The 15,715-nt window shown below is 38.8% G+C and overlaps 1 protein-coding gene across 1 annotated transcript in view; it reads left to right on the top strand.

Moving 5' to 3' along the window:
* The window catches only part of LOC139414193 (methionine synthase-like), a 35,220-nt gene that overhangs the window by 3,617 nt on the left and 15,888 nt on the right, over positions 1-15,715 (top strand). The window contains exons 3-11 of the mRNA XM_071162084.1: positions 1,141-1,230; positions 3,146-3,215; positions 3,455-3,547; positions 3,995-4,101; positions 4,411-4,470; positions 8,649-8,743; positions 9,249-9,349; positions 9,454-9,515; positions 10,994-11,061. Of these exons, the coding sequence (XP_071018185.1) occupies positions 1,141-1,230; positions 3,146-3,215; positions 3,455-3,547; positions 3,995-4,101; positions 4,411-4,470; positions 8,649-8,743; positions 9,249-9,349; positions 9,454-9,515; positions 10,994-11,061 (746 nt within the window). The remainder of the gene's footprint in view (positions 1-1,140; positions 1,231-3,145; positions 3,216-3,454; positions 3,548-3,994; positions 4,102-4,410; positions 4,471-8,648; positions 8,744-9,248; positions 9,350-9,453; positions 9,516-10,993; positions 11,062-15,715) is intronic.

Here is a 15,715-nt window from a genome sequence, read left to right on the forward strand (position 1 = left end):
TACGGTGATGTCATCTACAGTATACACATGGTACGGTGATGTCATCTACAGTATACACAAGGTACGGTGATGTCATCTACAGTATACACATGGTACGGTGATGTCATCTACAGTATACACAAGGTACGGTGATGTCATCTACAGTATACACAAGGTACGGTGATGTCATCTACTGTATACACAAGGTACGGTGATGTCATCTACAATATACACATGGTACGGTGATGTCATCTACAGTATACACAAGGTACGGTGATGTCATCAACAACATGCACATGGTACGGTGATGTCATCTACAGTATACACAAGGTACGGTGATGTCATCTACAGCATACACATGGTACGGTGATGTCATCTACAGTATACACAAGGTACGGTGATGTCATCTACAGTATACACAAGGTACGGTGATGTCATCTACAGTATACACAAGGTCCGGTGATGTCATCTACAGTATACACAAGGTACGGTGATGTCATCTACAATATACACATGGTACGGTGATGTCATCTACAGTATACACAAGGTACGGTGATGTCATCAACAACATGCACATGGTACGGTGATGTCATCTACAGTATACACAAGGTACGGTGATGTCATCTACAGCATACACATGGTACGGTGATGTCATCTACAGTATACACAAGGTACGGTGATGTCATCTACAGTATACACAAGGTACGGTGATGTCATCTACAGTATACACAAGGTCCGGTGATGTCATCTACAGTATACACAAGGTACGGTCAGTGGAGTTAAAGAGTGGTCCACGTTATCCAGGACAGCAACACACCAAAAGGTTGCAAGTTCAAATCCCCGAGCTGACAAGGTACAAATCTGTCGTTCTGCCCTTGAACAAGGCAGTTAACCCCACTGTTCCTAGGCCGTCATTGTAAATATGAATTTGTTCTTAACTGACTTGCCTGGTTAAATTAAGGTCAAATAAAATGCACCTGTCTGTTACGCCCTAGTAATAATTAACCTGCACCTAGAATTGTTGATCTGTTATTGAGACGTATTTCCGGTCTTTTTGTGGGAGAGAGAGACGGACGGACAGGATGAGATGACCCCTTTTTGTTTGGTGAAACCCTGCTGCGTGGATAAGCATTGACGTTCCTCTCTTGTGTTTGTTCCTAGGAATACCTGCTGGCCGGGGCAGACATCATTGAGACCAACACTTTCAGTAGCACCTGTATCGCCCAGGCCGACTACGGACTGGGACACTTGGTAAGAGAACGGGTCATTGGGGCGGTCTGTAGAATAACACTCCGATTACCAATCAGAAGCTGTTATCGCAATAACAGATCACCAATCAGAAGCTGTTATCACAACATCAGATCACCAATCAGAAGCTGTTATCACAACATCTGATCACCAATCAGAAGCTGTTATCACAACATCAGATCACCAATCAGAAGCTGTTATCACAACATCAGATCACCCAATCAGAAGCTGTTATCGCAACATCAGATCACCAATCAGAAGCTGTTATCACAACATCAGATCACCAATCAGAAGCTGTTATCACAACATCTGATCACCAATCAGAAGCTGTTATCACAACATCAGATCACCAATCAGAAGCTGTTATCACAACATCAGATCACCAATCAGAAGCTGTTATCACAACATCAGATCACATGTTGTCAGGTTCCTGATAATGGAATTTATATGTTTAAAGATAATGACTAAAATATTCCACCCTGAAACCATATAATTGTATGAAATGTATTAGAATCATAAATCTATAATCTGATGATGTGTGTGTAGTTTTAGTCAGAATTAGAACAAGGACCTTTTGCTCCTTTTTTAGTATGTAAGCAGCGTGCAAGTGTGAAACAAATGATAAGAGGAGCTATCGACAGACAAGTTGTATTACCGTGTTCCGTTACAGGACATTCTGTCTCCACCCGTGGAGTGGAGAAACTGTTAGGCTTGCAGAAACATTATGAAACATGTTGCAGATTAAAGAAACAATTTATCTGTGTAGTGGAAAAACACAGACTGTCTGAGCAAGGCGTAGCTTAAGATTTGAACTTGATCGTGTGTGTGTTATAAAGACTGCGTTTGCATTTTTGATTTCAGAACTTTACGGATTTTTTTGCATTAAGCGGAGTCTTTGCCTAATTATTATTAAACCCAGGGTCTTACAAACCTCGGGGATGGGTCAAAGTTTAAATAAGTGTTAGTTATTATCATTGGGATCGAAAATTCTCGTGACAGTTTGGTCCTTCGAGCCGGATCTCAATATCTTTTTCGGTCGTTCCATGGAGACACCGAAACCGTGCACGGGCGGATGAAATATCTGTAGATTAGAGACCTGGCCCCTTTCTGAGGGTTCTTTACAGGCCGGTGGCGAACTGGGGCACGACAGAAACGCTGACGAGATCCAACCTACATTAAAATTCTCGGGACAGTTCCTAAAAGGTGACTTGACACAATAAGTGTCTCCCTCACTCATTCAGGTTGTTTAACTCCCTGATGTTTTCCCAGGCTTATCGTATGAACAAGGTGTCAGCAGAGGGTTGTTTAACTCCTTGATGTTTTTCCAGGCTTATCGTATGAACAAGGTGTCAGCAGAGGGTTGTTTAACTCCCTGATGTTTTTCCAGGCTTATCGTATGAACAAGGTATCAGCAGAGGGTTGTTTAACTCCTTGATGTTTTCCCAGGCCTATCGTATGAACAAGGTATCAGCAGAGGGTTGTTTAACTCCCTGATGTTTTCCCAGGCTTATCGTATGAACAAGGTATCAACAGAAGGTTGTTTAACTCCCTGATGTTTTCCCAGGCTTATCATATGAACAAGGTGTCAGCAGAGGGTTGTTTAACTCCTTGATGTTTTCCCAGGCTTATCGTATGAACAAGGTATCAACAGAAGGTTGTTTAACTCCCTGATGTTTTCCCAGGCTTATCGTATGAACAAGGTGTCAGCAGAGGGTTGTTTAACTCCCTGATGTTTTCCCAGGCCTATCGTATGAACAAGGTATCAGCAGAGGGTTGTTTAACTCCCTGATGTTTTCCCAGGCTTATCGTATGAACAAGGTGTCAGCAGAGGGTTGTTTAACTCCTTGATGTTTTTCCAGGCTTATCGTATGAACAAGGTATCAGCAGAGGGTTGTTTAACTCCTTGATGTTTTTCCAGGCCTATCGTATGAACAAGGTGTCAGCAGAAATAGCCAGGAAAGCAGCAGATGACATCACCAACCAGACAGGTCAGCTGATAAAGATAAAGTATCGTCATTGGAGGAAAAAAACAACCCCTATTTGACATTGACAACATTGTGTGTAATAGATGTGTATTTCCGTGTTTGTAATGACAACATTGTGAGTAATAGATGTGTATTTCCGTGGTTGTAATGACAACATTGTGTGTAATAGATGTGTATTTCCGTGGTTGTAATGACAACATTGTGTGTAATAGATGTGTATTTCCGTTGTTTTTTATTTCCAGGTTGTAAGAGATACGTTGCGGGCGCCGTGGGCCCCACCAATAAAACCCTGTCTGTGTCTCCCTCAGTGGAAAGACCAGACTTCAGGAACGTCAGTAAGATGTTTTAGGCTTCTTCCTTCTCTTTCTACTGATGTCACTGCAAAGTGGCAGAATGGCTGGTGTTTTCAGAGCCCCTTACAGTGGTGACATGTCACTACAGACCTGCGCTATATAGCTGTCTTAACTGTTAACCTATCAGGGTCTATAAGGGCTCTCCAGACCTACACTATGTATCTGTTACCCTCTCATACCTACACTATGTATCTGTTACCCTCTCAGACCTACACTATGTATCTGTTACCCTCTCAGACCTACACTATGTATCTGTTACCCTATCAGGGTCTATAAGGCCTCTCAGACCTACACTATGTATCTGTTACCCTATCGGGTCTATAAGGCCTCTCAGGCGACTCTTGATAAACCATTGGTAACCTCCAGAGTTGACATTACTCTCTCTGATGGTGCTACCGTGCTGAGTGGTTGTGTGTCTTCCCCCCTCAGCCTTTGATGAGCTGGCTGAGGCCTACGCCGAGCAGGTCCGGGGTCTGTTGGATGGAGGAGCGGATATTATCATGGTGGAGACCATCTTTGACACGGCCAACGCCAAGGTACACCTTCTTCACTCGCTGTCTTCATCACTGACTGTCATCTAGTTTCTCTTCTTCACTCGCTGTCTTCATCACTGACTGTCTTCATCACTGACTGTCTTCATCACTGACTGTCTTCATCACTGACTGTCATCTAGTTTCTCTTCTTCACTCGCTGTCATCATCCCTGACTGTCTTCATCACTGACTGTCTTCATCACTGACTGTCATCTAGTTTCTATCAATGTGATTCTAGTTTTTCATACGATTCCATACAATTGATCATAATCAATGTATCGATTTTTTTTATTTTTTTCATCTCGTCATAAAGGCAGCACTGTTTGCTATCGACAAACTGTTTGAAGAGAGCTACGAACCCAGACCTATATTTGTAAGTATGAATTCTGTCTGTTGTCAGTGTCTTGCCAGTATATTTCTGAGTTAAATTACCACTGTCAACAACCACTGTGATCTCGCGCTAGACTGACTTCTTGCTCGTCGTTTATCATCCCGTCTGATTACATGGTACCTGTCTTGACGGCATCAAACTGAGAGAAGCTAGCTAACGAGGCTAATTGAGGCTGCTAGCCATAACGTTACTGTGCTTCTCACCGTCCTACAGTTAGCTAACGAGGCTAATTGAGGCTGCTAGCCATAACGTTACTGTGCTTCTCACCGTCCTACAGTTAGCTAACGAGGATAATTGAGGCTGCTAGCCATAACGTTACTGTGTTTCTCACCGTCCTACAGTTAGCTAACGAGGATAATTGAGGCTAGCCATAACGTTACTGTGCTTCTCACCGTCCTACAGTTAGCTAACGAGGCTAATTGAGGCTAGCCATAACGTTAATGTGCTTCTCACCATCCTACAGTTAGCTAACGAGGCTAATTGAGGCTAGCCATAACGCTACTGTGCTTCTCACTGTCCTACAGTTAGCTAACGAGGCTAATTGAGGCTGCTAGCCATAACGTTAATGTGCTTCTCACCATCCTACAGTTAGCTAACGAGGCTAATTGAGGCTAGCCATAACGCTACTGTGCTTCTCACCGTCCTACAGTTAGCTACGAGGCTAATTGAGGCTAGCCATAACGTTACTGTGCTTCTAACTCCATTCAGATTATATCCTAAACAGCAGCCTACATGTTGGCTTTGGTCGTTGTAGCCTTTTCTCTCTCTCAATTCACTTTTAATTCGGTCATTTCTATTCATTCTTCCATTGATTTAGATGTCTCCCTAACTTGCTTGACCACACAAGCGGAGACGCAATCCAATTGTCTCCCTGTCTCCGCGGGAAGCGTCAGGATCAGAGCTCCTTTTCCCAAATCATTAAAATACACTGAACAAAAAAATAAACGCAACATGGGAAGAACTGGGAATTGTGGGATCTTTGTATTTCAGCTCATGAAACATGGGACCAACACTTTACATGTTGCTGAAACACGGGACCAACACTTTACATGTTGCTGAAACATGGGACCAACACTTTACATGTTGCTGAAACATGGGACCAACACTTTACATGTTGCTGAAACATGGGACCAACACTTTACATGTTGCTGAAACATGGGACCAACACTTTACATGTTGCTGAAACACGGGACCAACACTTTACATGTTGCTGAAACATGGGACCAACACTTTACATGTTGCTGAAACATGGGACCAACACTTTACATGTTGCTGAAACATGGGACCAACACTTTACATGTTGCTGAAACATGGGACCAACACTTTACATGTTGCTGAAACACGGGACCAACACTTTACATGTTGCTGAAACATGGGACCAACACTTTACATGTTGCTGAAACACGGGACCAACACTTTACATGTTGCTGAAACATGGGATCAACACTTTACATGTTGCTGAAACATGGGATCAACACTTTACATGTTGCTGAAACATGGGATCAACACTTTACATGTTGCTGAAACATGGGATCAACACTTTACATGTTGCTGAAACACGGGACCAACACTTTACATGTTGCTGAAACACGGGACCAACACTTTACATGTTGCTGAAACACGGGACCAACACTTTACATGTTGCTGAAACACGGGACCAACACTTTACATGTTGCTGAAACACGGACCAACACTTCACATGTTGCTGAAACACGGGACCAACACTTCACATGTTGCTGAAACACGGGACCAACACTTCACATGTTGCGTTTTATATATTTGTTCAGTGTAGGTTTGCATCATACGGCCATTATCTTTCAGATTTCTAAGACATTCCCAGGTTTATAGGCCATGTCACAAAATAATGGATTTGATTGTGACGGTGTAGGCTGTATTAAATGCATTGAATTAACTTTTTCATTCTCCAAAAGGTGCACATCAGCAGCTTGTATGTGTGGAAGCCCTGAGGCGCTAAACATGTTAGTTAATTAACGGTCAATTAACGCGAGACCGGCGTTCATTTGCTTGACAATTACCGTCCGACAAAATTGTATGACCGCCACAGTCCTAGACAGGAGTGGTCGAACTCTCTCAGGACTTATTGATTTAGTTTATAGATATCAGGCACCATCGTGGACAGGAGTGGTCGAACTCTCTCAGGACAGATTGATTGTGTTTATAGATATCAGGCACCATCGTAGACAGGAGTGGTCGAACTCTCTCAGGACTTATTGATTTAGTTTATAGATATCAGGCACCATCGTGGACAGGAGTGGTCGTACTCTCTCAGGACAGATTGATTGTGTTTCTAGATATCAGGCACCATCGTGGACAGGAGTGGTCGTACTCTCTCAGGACAGATTGATTGTGTTTATAGATATCAGGCACCATCGTAGACAGGAGTGGTCGAACTCTCTCAGGACAGATTGATTTTGTTTCTAGATATCAGGCACCATCCTAGACATGAGTGGTCGTACTCTCTCAGGACAGATTGATTGTGTTTCTAGATATCAGGCACCATCGTGGACAGGAGTGGTCGTACTCTCTCAGGACAGATTGATTGTGTTTCTAGATATCAGGCACCATCGTGGACAGGAGTGGTCGAACTCTCTCAGGACAGATTGATTGATTGTGTTTCTAGATATCAGGCACCATCGTGGACAGGAGTGGTCGAACTCTCTCAGGACAGATTGATTGTGTTTCTAGATATCAGGCACCATCGTGGACAGGAGTGGTCGAACTCTCTCAGGACAGATTGATTGATTGTGTTTATAGATATCAGGCACCATCGTGGACAGGAGTGGTCGAACTCTCTCAGGACAGATTGATTGTGTTTATAGATATCAGGCACCATCGTGGACAGGAGTGGTCGAACTCTCTCAGGACAGATTGATTGATTGTGTTTATAGATATCAGGCACCATCGTGGACAGGAGTGGTCGTACTCTCTCAGGACAGATTGATTGTGTTTCTAGATATCAGGCACCATCGTGGACAGGAGTGGTCGTACTCTCTCAGGACAGATTGATTGTGTTTATAGATATCAGGCACCATCGTGGACAGGAGTGGTCGTACTCTCTCAGGACAGATTTATTTTGTTTATAGATATCAGGCACCATCGTGGACAGGAGTGGTCGAACTCTCTCAGGACAGATTGATTGATTGTGTTTCTAGATATCAGGCACCATCGTAGACAGGAGTGGTCGTACTCTCTCAGGACAGATTGATTGTGTTTATAGATATCAGGCACCATCGTAGACAGGAGTGGTCGTACTCTCTCAGGACAGATTGATTGATTGTGTTTCTAGATATCAGGCACCATCGTGGACAGGAGTGGTCGTACTCTCTCAGGACGTATTGATTGATTGTGTTTCTAGATATCAGGCACCATCGTAGACAGGAGTGGTCGTACTCTCTCAGGACAGATTGATTGTGTTTCTAGATATCAGGCACCATCGTGGACAGGAGTGGTCGTACTCTCTCAGGACAGATTGATTGTGTTTATAGATATCAGGCACCATCGTAGACAGGAGTGGTCGTACTCTATCAGGACAGATTGATTGTGTTTCTAGATATCAGGCACCATCGTGGACAGGAGTGGTCGTACTCTCTCAGGACATATTGATTGATTGTGTTTCTAGATATCAGGCACCATCGTAGACAGGAGTGGTCGTACTCTCTCAGGACAGATTGATTGTGTTTCTAGATATCAGGCACCATCGTGGACAGGAGTGGTCGTACTCTCTCAGGACAGATTGATTGTGTTTCTAGATATCAGGCACCATCGTAGACTGGAGTGGTCGTACTCTCTCAGGACAGATTGATTGTGTTTCTAGATATCAGGCACCATCGTGGACAGGAGTGGTCGTACTCTCTCAGGACAGATTGATTGTGTTTCTAGATATCAGGCACCATCGTAGACAGGAGTGGTCGTACTCTCTCAGGACAGATTGATTGTGTTTCTAGATATCAGGCACCATCGTGGACAGGAGTGGTCGTACTCTCTCAGCACAGATTGATTGTGTTTCTAGATATCAGGCACCATCGTAGACAGGAGTGGTCGTACTCTCTCAGGACAGATTGATTGTGTTTCTAGATATCAGGCACCATCGTAGACAGGAGTGGTCGAACTCTCTCAGGAGAGATTGATTGTGTTTCTAGATATCAGGCACCATCGTGGACAGGAGTGGTCGAACTCTCTCAGGACAGACAGGAGAGGCCTTCGTCATCAGTGTGTCCCATGCCAAACCCCTCTGGTGAGTCATTACATCAAGCTTCAGGACTTCCATACTACCTTGTTGTTGTTGTTGTTGTTGTTGACTTCCACAGGTTTGTCCTCAAGTTTTATATTCAAATAAACTTCAAACTTCAGATCTGCTGGAGAGATTAATGGAATCTACAACATCTGACCTCATCAGACTGGGCCTCAATAGGCTGATATACAATGTTACTGTGTTATTCTGACCTCATCAGACTGGGCCTCAATAGGTTGATATACAATGTGTTACTGTGTTATTCTGACCTCATCAGACTGGGCCTCAATAGGTTGATATACAATGTGTTACTGTGTTATTCTGACCTCATCAGACTGGGCCTCAATAGGCTGATATCTGACCTCATCAGACTGGGCCTCAATAGGCTGATATCTGACCTCATCAGACTGGGCCTCAATAGGCTGATATACAATGTTACTGTGTGTTAATCTGACCTCATCAGACTGGGCCTCAATAGGCTGATATACAGTGTGTTCCTCTCTTCCAGTATTGGTCTTAACTGTGCCTTAGGAGCCACTGAGATGAGGCCTTTTATTCAGGCTATTGGGAAATGCACCACGGCTCACGTCTTATGCTACCCCAATGCAGGTAACCAGCACCCATCCGTCCCCACTCACCTCTAGCTAGCTCACCTTTACTTTGTGTGCTCACAACCAACGATCTGCCGTTTTCACACCCTCTGCTTGTTTCAGGTCTGCCCAATACGTTCGGTGGATACGATGAGACCCCGGAGTTGACAGCCTCACATTTAAAGGTCAATTTATTGATTTATAGCTGGTCTACCCAATGAATGATCTATCGATTTGATTCAGACAAGTGAATAAATATCATTCCACTCCAAAATGCTAACCTCCACTGTTATTGTAATGGTGAGAGGTTAGCATGTTTTAGGGGGGTATGATATAAAATGCTAACCTCCCCTGTTATTGTAATGGTGAAAGGTTAGCATGTCTTGGGGGTCTGATATAAAATGCTAACCTCCTTGGTTATTGTAATAGTGAGAGGTTAGCATGTCTTGGGGGTATGATATAAAATGCTAACCTCCCCTGTTATTGTAATGGTGAGAGGTTAGCATGTTTTAGGGGGTATGATATAAAATGCTAACCTCCCCTGTTATTGTAATGGTGAGAGGTTAGCATGTTTTAGGGGGTATGATATAAAATGCTAACCTCCCCTGTTATTGTAATGGTGAGAGGTTAGCATGTTTTAGGGGGTATGATATAAAATGCTAACCTCCCCTGTTATTGTAATGGTGAGAGGTTAGCATGTTTTAGGGCTATGATATAAAATGCTAACCTCCCCTGTTATTGTAATGGTGAGAGGTTAGCATGTTTTAGGGGGTATGATATAAAATGCTAACCTCCCCTGTTATTGTAATGGTGAGAGGTTAGCATGTTTTAGGGCTATGATATAAAATGCTAACCTCCCCTGTTATTGTAATGGTGAGAGGTTAGCATGTTTTAGGGGTATGATATAAAATGCTAACCTCCCCTGTTATTGTAATGGTGAGAGGTTAGCATGTTTTAGGGGTATGATGTGTGTCTGTAACTTTCTCACTCATTATCATTCATGATTCATTCAGGATTATCCGTAACCATGGTAGCGTCCACATTAGTGTAGAAGTGTTACGAAACATATTCTATTCTCATTCACAATAAAATAAATAATAATAAATAACAATAAAATATAACAATATAAATAAATAAAAAATAACAATAAAATAAATAATAATAAATAACAATAAAATATAACAATATAAATAAATAAAAAATAACAATAAAATAAATAATAATAAATAACAATAAAATATAACAATATAAATAAATAAAAAATAACAATATAATAAAAGTGAATTCAAAATGACACTATACATGATTTACCATTTGTTTCTATTGGGCAACCAAAACAATCTGAAACACAACCAAAACAAACAGCCAATACATCCAACAGGTTTATAGAGTCACAAGCGTGATGTAATGATTGTGTGCTTGGTATATGGGACCAAATACTAAACGTTTAACTACTTTAATACACAGTGAATTTGTCCCAATACTTTAGGTCCCCTAAAATGGGGGGGCCTATGTACATAAAGGGCTGTAATTTCTAAACGTTTCACCTGATATGGATGAAAATACCCTCAAAGTAAAGCTGACAGTCTGACCTTTGACCTCATAGTCATTGTATTATTACAGTTTCTATACACACTGACTGTCTCTTATTTGATTTGTGTAGGACTTTGCTACAGATGGTCTGGTGAATCTGGTTGGTGGATGCTGTGGAACGACTCCTGCACACATCAGGTGACCTGTCGTCTGCTCTGTCCTCTGACACTAGCTACTGTCCAGCGATATAGGACTGATATACTGTCTATACTGCTGTCTATAGTTATAGAACGGATATAGTGTCTATACTGCTGTCTATAGATATAGGACTGATATATTGTCTATAGATATAGGACTGATATATTGTCTATAGATATAGAGCTGATATATTGTCTATAGATATAGGACTGATATATTGTCTATAGATATAGGACTGATATATTGTTTATACTACTGTCTATAGATATAGGACTGATATACTGTCTATACTGCTGTCTATAGATATAGGACTGATATATTGTCTATACTGCTGTCTATAGATATAGCACTGATATATTGTCTATAGATATAGGACTGATATATTGTCTATAGATATAGGACTGATATATTGTCTATACTACTGTCTATAGATATAGGACTGCTATACTGTCTATACTGCTGTCTATAGATATAGGACTGATATATTGTCTATACTGCTGTCTATAGATATAGGACTGATATATTGTCTATAGATATAGGACTGATATATTGTCTATAGATATAGGACTGATATACTGTCTATAGATATAGGACTGATATATTGTCTATACTGCTGTCTATAGATATAGGAATGATATATTGTCTATAGATATAGGACTGATATACTGTCTATACTGCTGTCTATAGATATAGGACTGATATACTGTCTATACTGCTGTCTATAGATATAGGACTGATATATTGTCTATAGATATAGGACTGATATATTGTCTATAGATATAGGACTGATATACTGTCTATAGATATAGGACTGATATATTGTCTATAGATATAGGACTGATATATTGTCTATAGATATAGGACTGATATACTGTCTATAGATATAGGACTGATATATTGTCTATAGGTATAGGACTGATATACTGTCTATAGATATAGGACTGATATATTGTCTATAGATATAGGACTGATATACTGTCTATAGATATAGGACTGATATATTGTCTATAGATATATAACTGATATACTGTCTATACTACTGTCTATAGATATAGGACTGATATATTGTCTATAGATATATAACTGATATACTGTCTATACTACTGTCTATAGATATAGGACTGATATACTGTCTATACTGCTATCTATAGATATAGGACTGATATACTGTCTATAGATATAGGACTGATATATTGTCTATAGATAGGACTGATATACTGTCTATACTACTGTCTATAGATATAGGACTGATATACTGTCTATAGATATAGGACTGATATACTGTCTATACTGCTGTCTATAGATATAGGACTGATATATTGTCTATAGATATAGGACTGATATATTGTCTATAGATATAGGACTGATATGTTGTCTATAGATATAGGACTGATATACTGTCTATAGATATAGGACTGATATATTGTCTATACTGCTGTCTATAGATATAGGACTGATATATTGTCTATAGATATAGGACTGATTTACTGTCTATACTACTGTCTATAGATATAGGACTGATATACTGTCTATACTGCTATCTATAGATATAGGACTGATATATTGTCTATACTGCTGTCTATAGATATAGGACTGATATATTGTCTATAGATATAGGACTGATATACTGTCTATACTGCTGTCTATAGATATAGGACTGATATACTGTCTATAGATATAGGACTGATATATTGTCTATAGATATAGGACTGATATATTGTCTATAGATATAGGACTGATATATTGTCTATAGATATAGGACTGATATACTGTCTATAGATATAGGACTGATATATTGTCTATAGATATAGAGCTGATATATTGTCTATAGATATAGGACTGATATATTGTCTATAGATATAGGACTGATATATTGTTTATACTACTGTCTATAGATATAGGACTGATATACTGTCTATACTGCTGTCTATAGATATAGGACTGATATATTGTCTATACTGCTGTCTATAGATATAGCACTGATATATTGTCTATAGATATAGGACTGATATATTGTCTATAGATATAGGACTGATATATTGTCTATACTACTGTCTATAGATATAGGACTGCTATACTGTCTATACTGCTGTCTATAGATATAGGACTGATATATTGTCTATACTGCTGTCTATAGATATAGGACTGATATATTGTCTATAGATATAGGACTGATATATTTTCTATAGATATAGGACTGATATACTGTCTATAGATATAGGACTGATATATTGTCTATACTGCTGTCTATAGATATAGGAATGATATATTGTCTATAGATATAGGACTGATATACTGTCTATACTGCTGTCTATAGATATAGGACTGATATACTGTCTATACTGCTGTCTATAGATATAGGACTGATATATTGTCTATAGATATAGGACTGATATATTGTCTATAGATATAGGACTGATATACTGTCTATAGATATAGGACTGATATATTGTCTATAGATATAGGACTGATATATTGTCTATAGATATAGGACTGATATACTGTCTATAGATATAGGACTGATATATTGTCTATAGGTATAGGACTGATATACTGTCTATAGATATAGGACTGATATATTGTCTATAGATATAGGACTGATATACTGTCTATAGATATAGGACTGATATATTGTCTATAGATATATAACTGATATACTGTCTATACTACTGTCTATAGATATAGGACTGATATATTGTCTATAGATATATAACTGATATACTGTCTATACTACTGTCTATAGATATAGGACTGATATACTGTCTATACTGCTATCTATAGATATAGGACTGATATATTGTCTATACTGCTGTCTATAGATATAGGACTGATATACTGTCTATAGATATAGGACTGATATATTGTCTATAGATATAGGACTGATATATTGTCTATAGATATAGGACTGATATATTGTCTATAGATATAGGACTGATATACTGTCTATAGATATAGAACTGATATATTGTCTATAGGTATAGGACTGATATGTTGTCTATAGATATAGGACTGATACACTGTCTATAGATATAGGACTGATATATTGTCTATAGATATAGGACTGATATATTGTCTATAGATATAGGACTGATATGTTGTCTATAGATATAGGACTGATATACTGTCTATAGATATAGGACTGATATATTGTCTATAGATATAGGACTGATATATTGTCTATAGATATAGGACTGATATACTGTCTATAGATATAGGACTGATATACTGTCTATAGATATAGGACTGATATATTGTCTATAGATAGGACTGATATACTGTCTATACTACTGTCTATAGATATAGGACTGATATACTGTCTATAGATATAGGACTGATATACTGTCTATACTGCTGTCTATAGATATAGGACTGATATATTGTCTATAGATATAGGACTGATATATTGTCTATAGATATAGGACTGATATGTTGTCTATAGATATAGGACTGATATACTGTCTATAGATATAGGACTGATATATTGTCTATACTGCTGTCTATAGATATAGGACTGATATATTGTCTATAGATATAGGACTGATTTACTGTCTATACTACTGTCTATAGATATAGGACTGATATATTGTCTATAGATATATAACTGATATACTGTCTATACTACTGTCTATAGATATAGGACTGATATACTGTCTATACTGCTATCTATAGATATAGGACTGATATATTGTCTATACTGCTGTCTATAGATATAGGACTGATATATTGTCTATAGATATAGGACTGATATACTGTCTATACTGCTGTCTATAGATATAGGACTGATATACTGTCTATAGATATAGGACTGATATATTGTCTATAGATATAGGACTGATATATTGTCTATAGATATAGGACTGATATATTGTCTATAGATATAGGACTGATATACTGTCTATAGATATAGAACTGATATATTGTCTATAGGTATAGGACTGATATGTTGTCTATAGATATAGGACTGATACACTGTCTATAGATATAGGACTGATATATTGTCTATAGATATAGGACTGATATGTTGTCTATAGATATAGGACTGATATACTGTCTATAGATATAGGACTGATATATTGTCTATAGATATAGGACTGATATATTGTCTATAGATATAGGACTGATATACTGTCTATAGATATAGGACTGATATACTGTCTATAGATATAGGACTGATATATTGTCTATAGATAGGACTGATATACTGTCTATACTACTGTCTATAGATATAGGACTGATATACTGTCTATAGATATAGGACTGATATACTGTCTATACTGCTGTCTATAGATATAGGACTGATATATTGTCTATAGATATAGGACTGATATATTGTCTATAGATATAGGACTGATATGTTGTCTATAGATATAGGACTGATATACTGTCTATAGATATAGGACTGATATATTGTCTATACTGCTGTCTATAGATATAGGACTGATATATTGTCTATAGATATAGGACTGATTTACTGTCTATACTGCTGTCTATAGATATAGGACTGATATACTGTCTATACTGCTGTCTATAGATATAGGACTGATATATTGTCTATAGATATATAACTGATATATTGTCTATAGGTATAGGACTGATATGTTGTCTATAGATATAGGACTGATACACTGTCTATAGATATAGGACTGATATATTG

The sequence above is a fragment of the Oncorhynchus clarkii genome, chromosome 1, assembly GCF_045791955.1.
Source record: "Oncorhynchus clarkii lewisi isolate Uvic-CL-2024 chromosome 1, UVic_Ocla_1.0, whole genome shotgun sequence".
NCBI classification, from domain to species: Eukaryota; Metazoa; Chordata; class Actinopteri; order Salmoniformes; family Salmonidae; genus Oncorhynchus; species Oncorhynchus clarkii.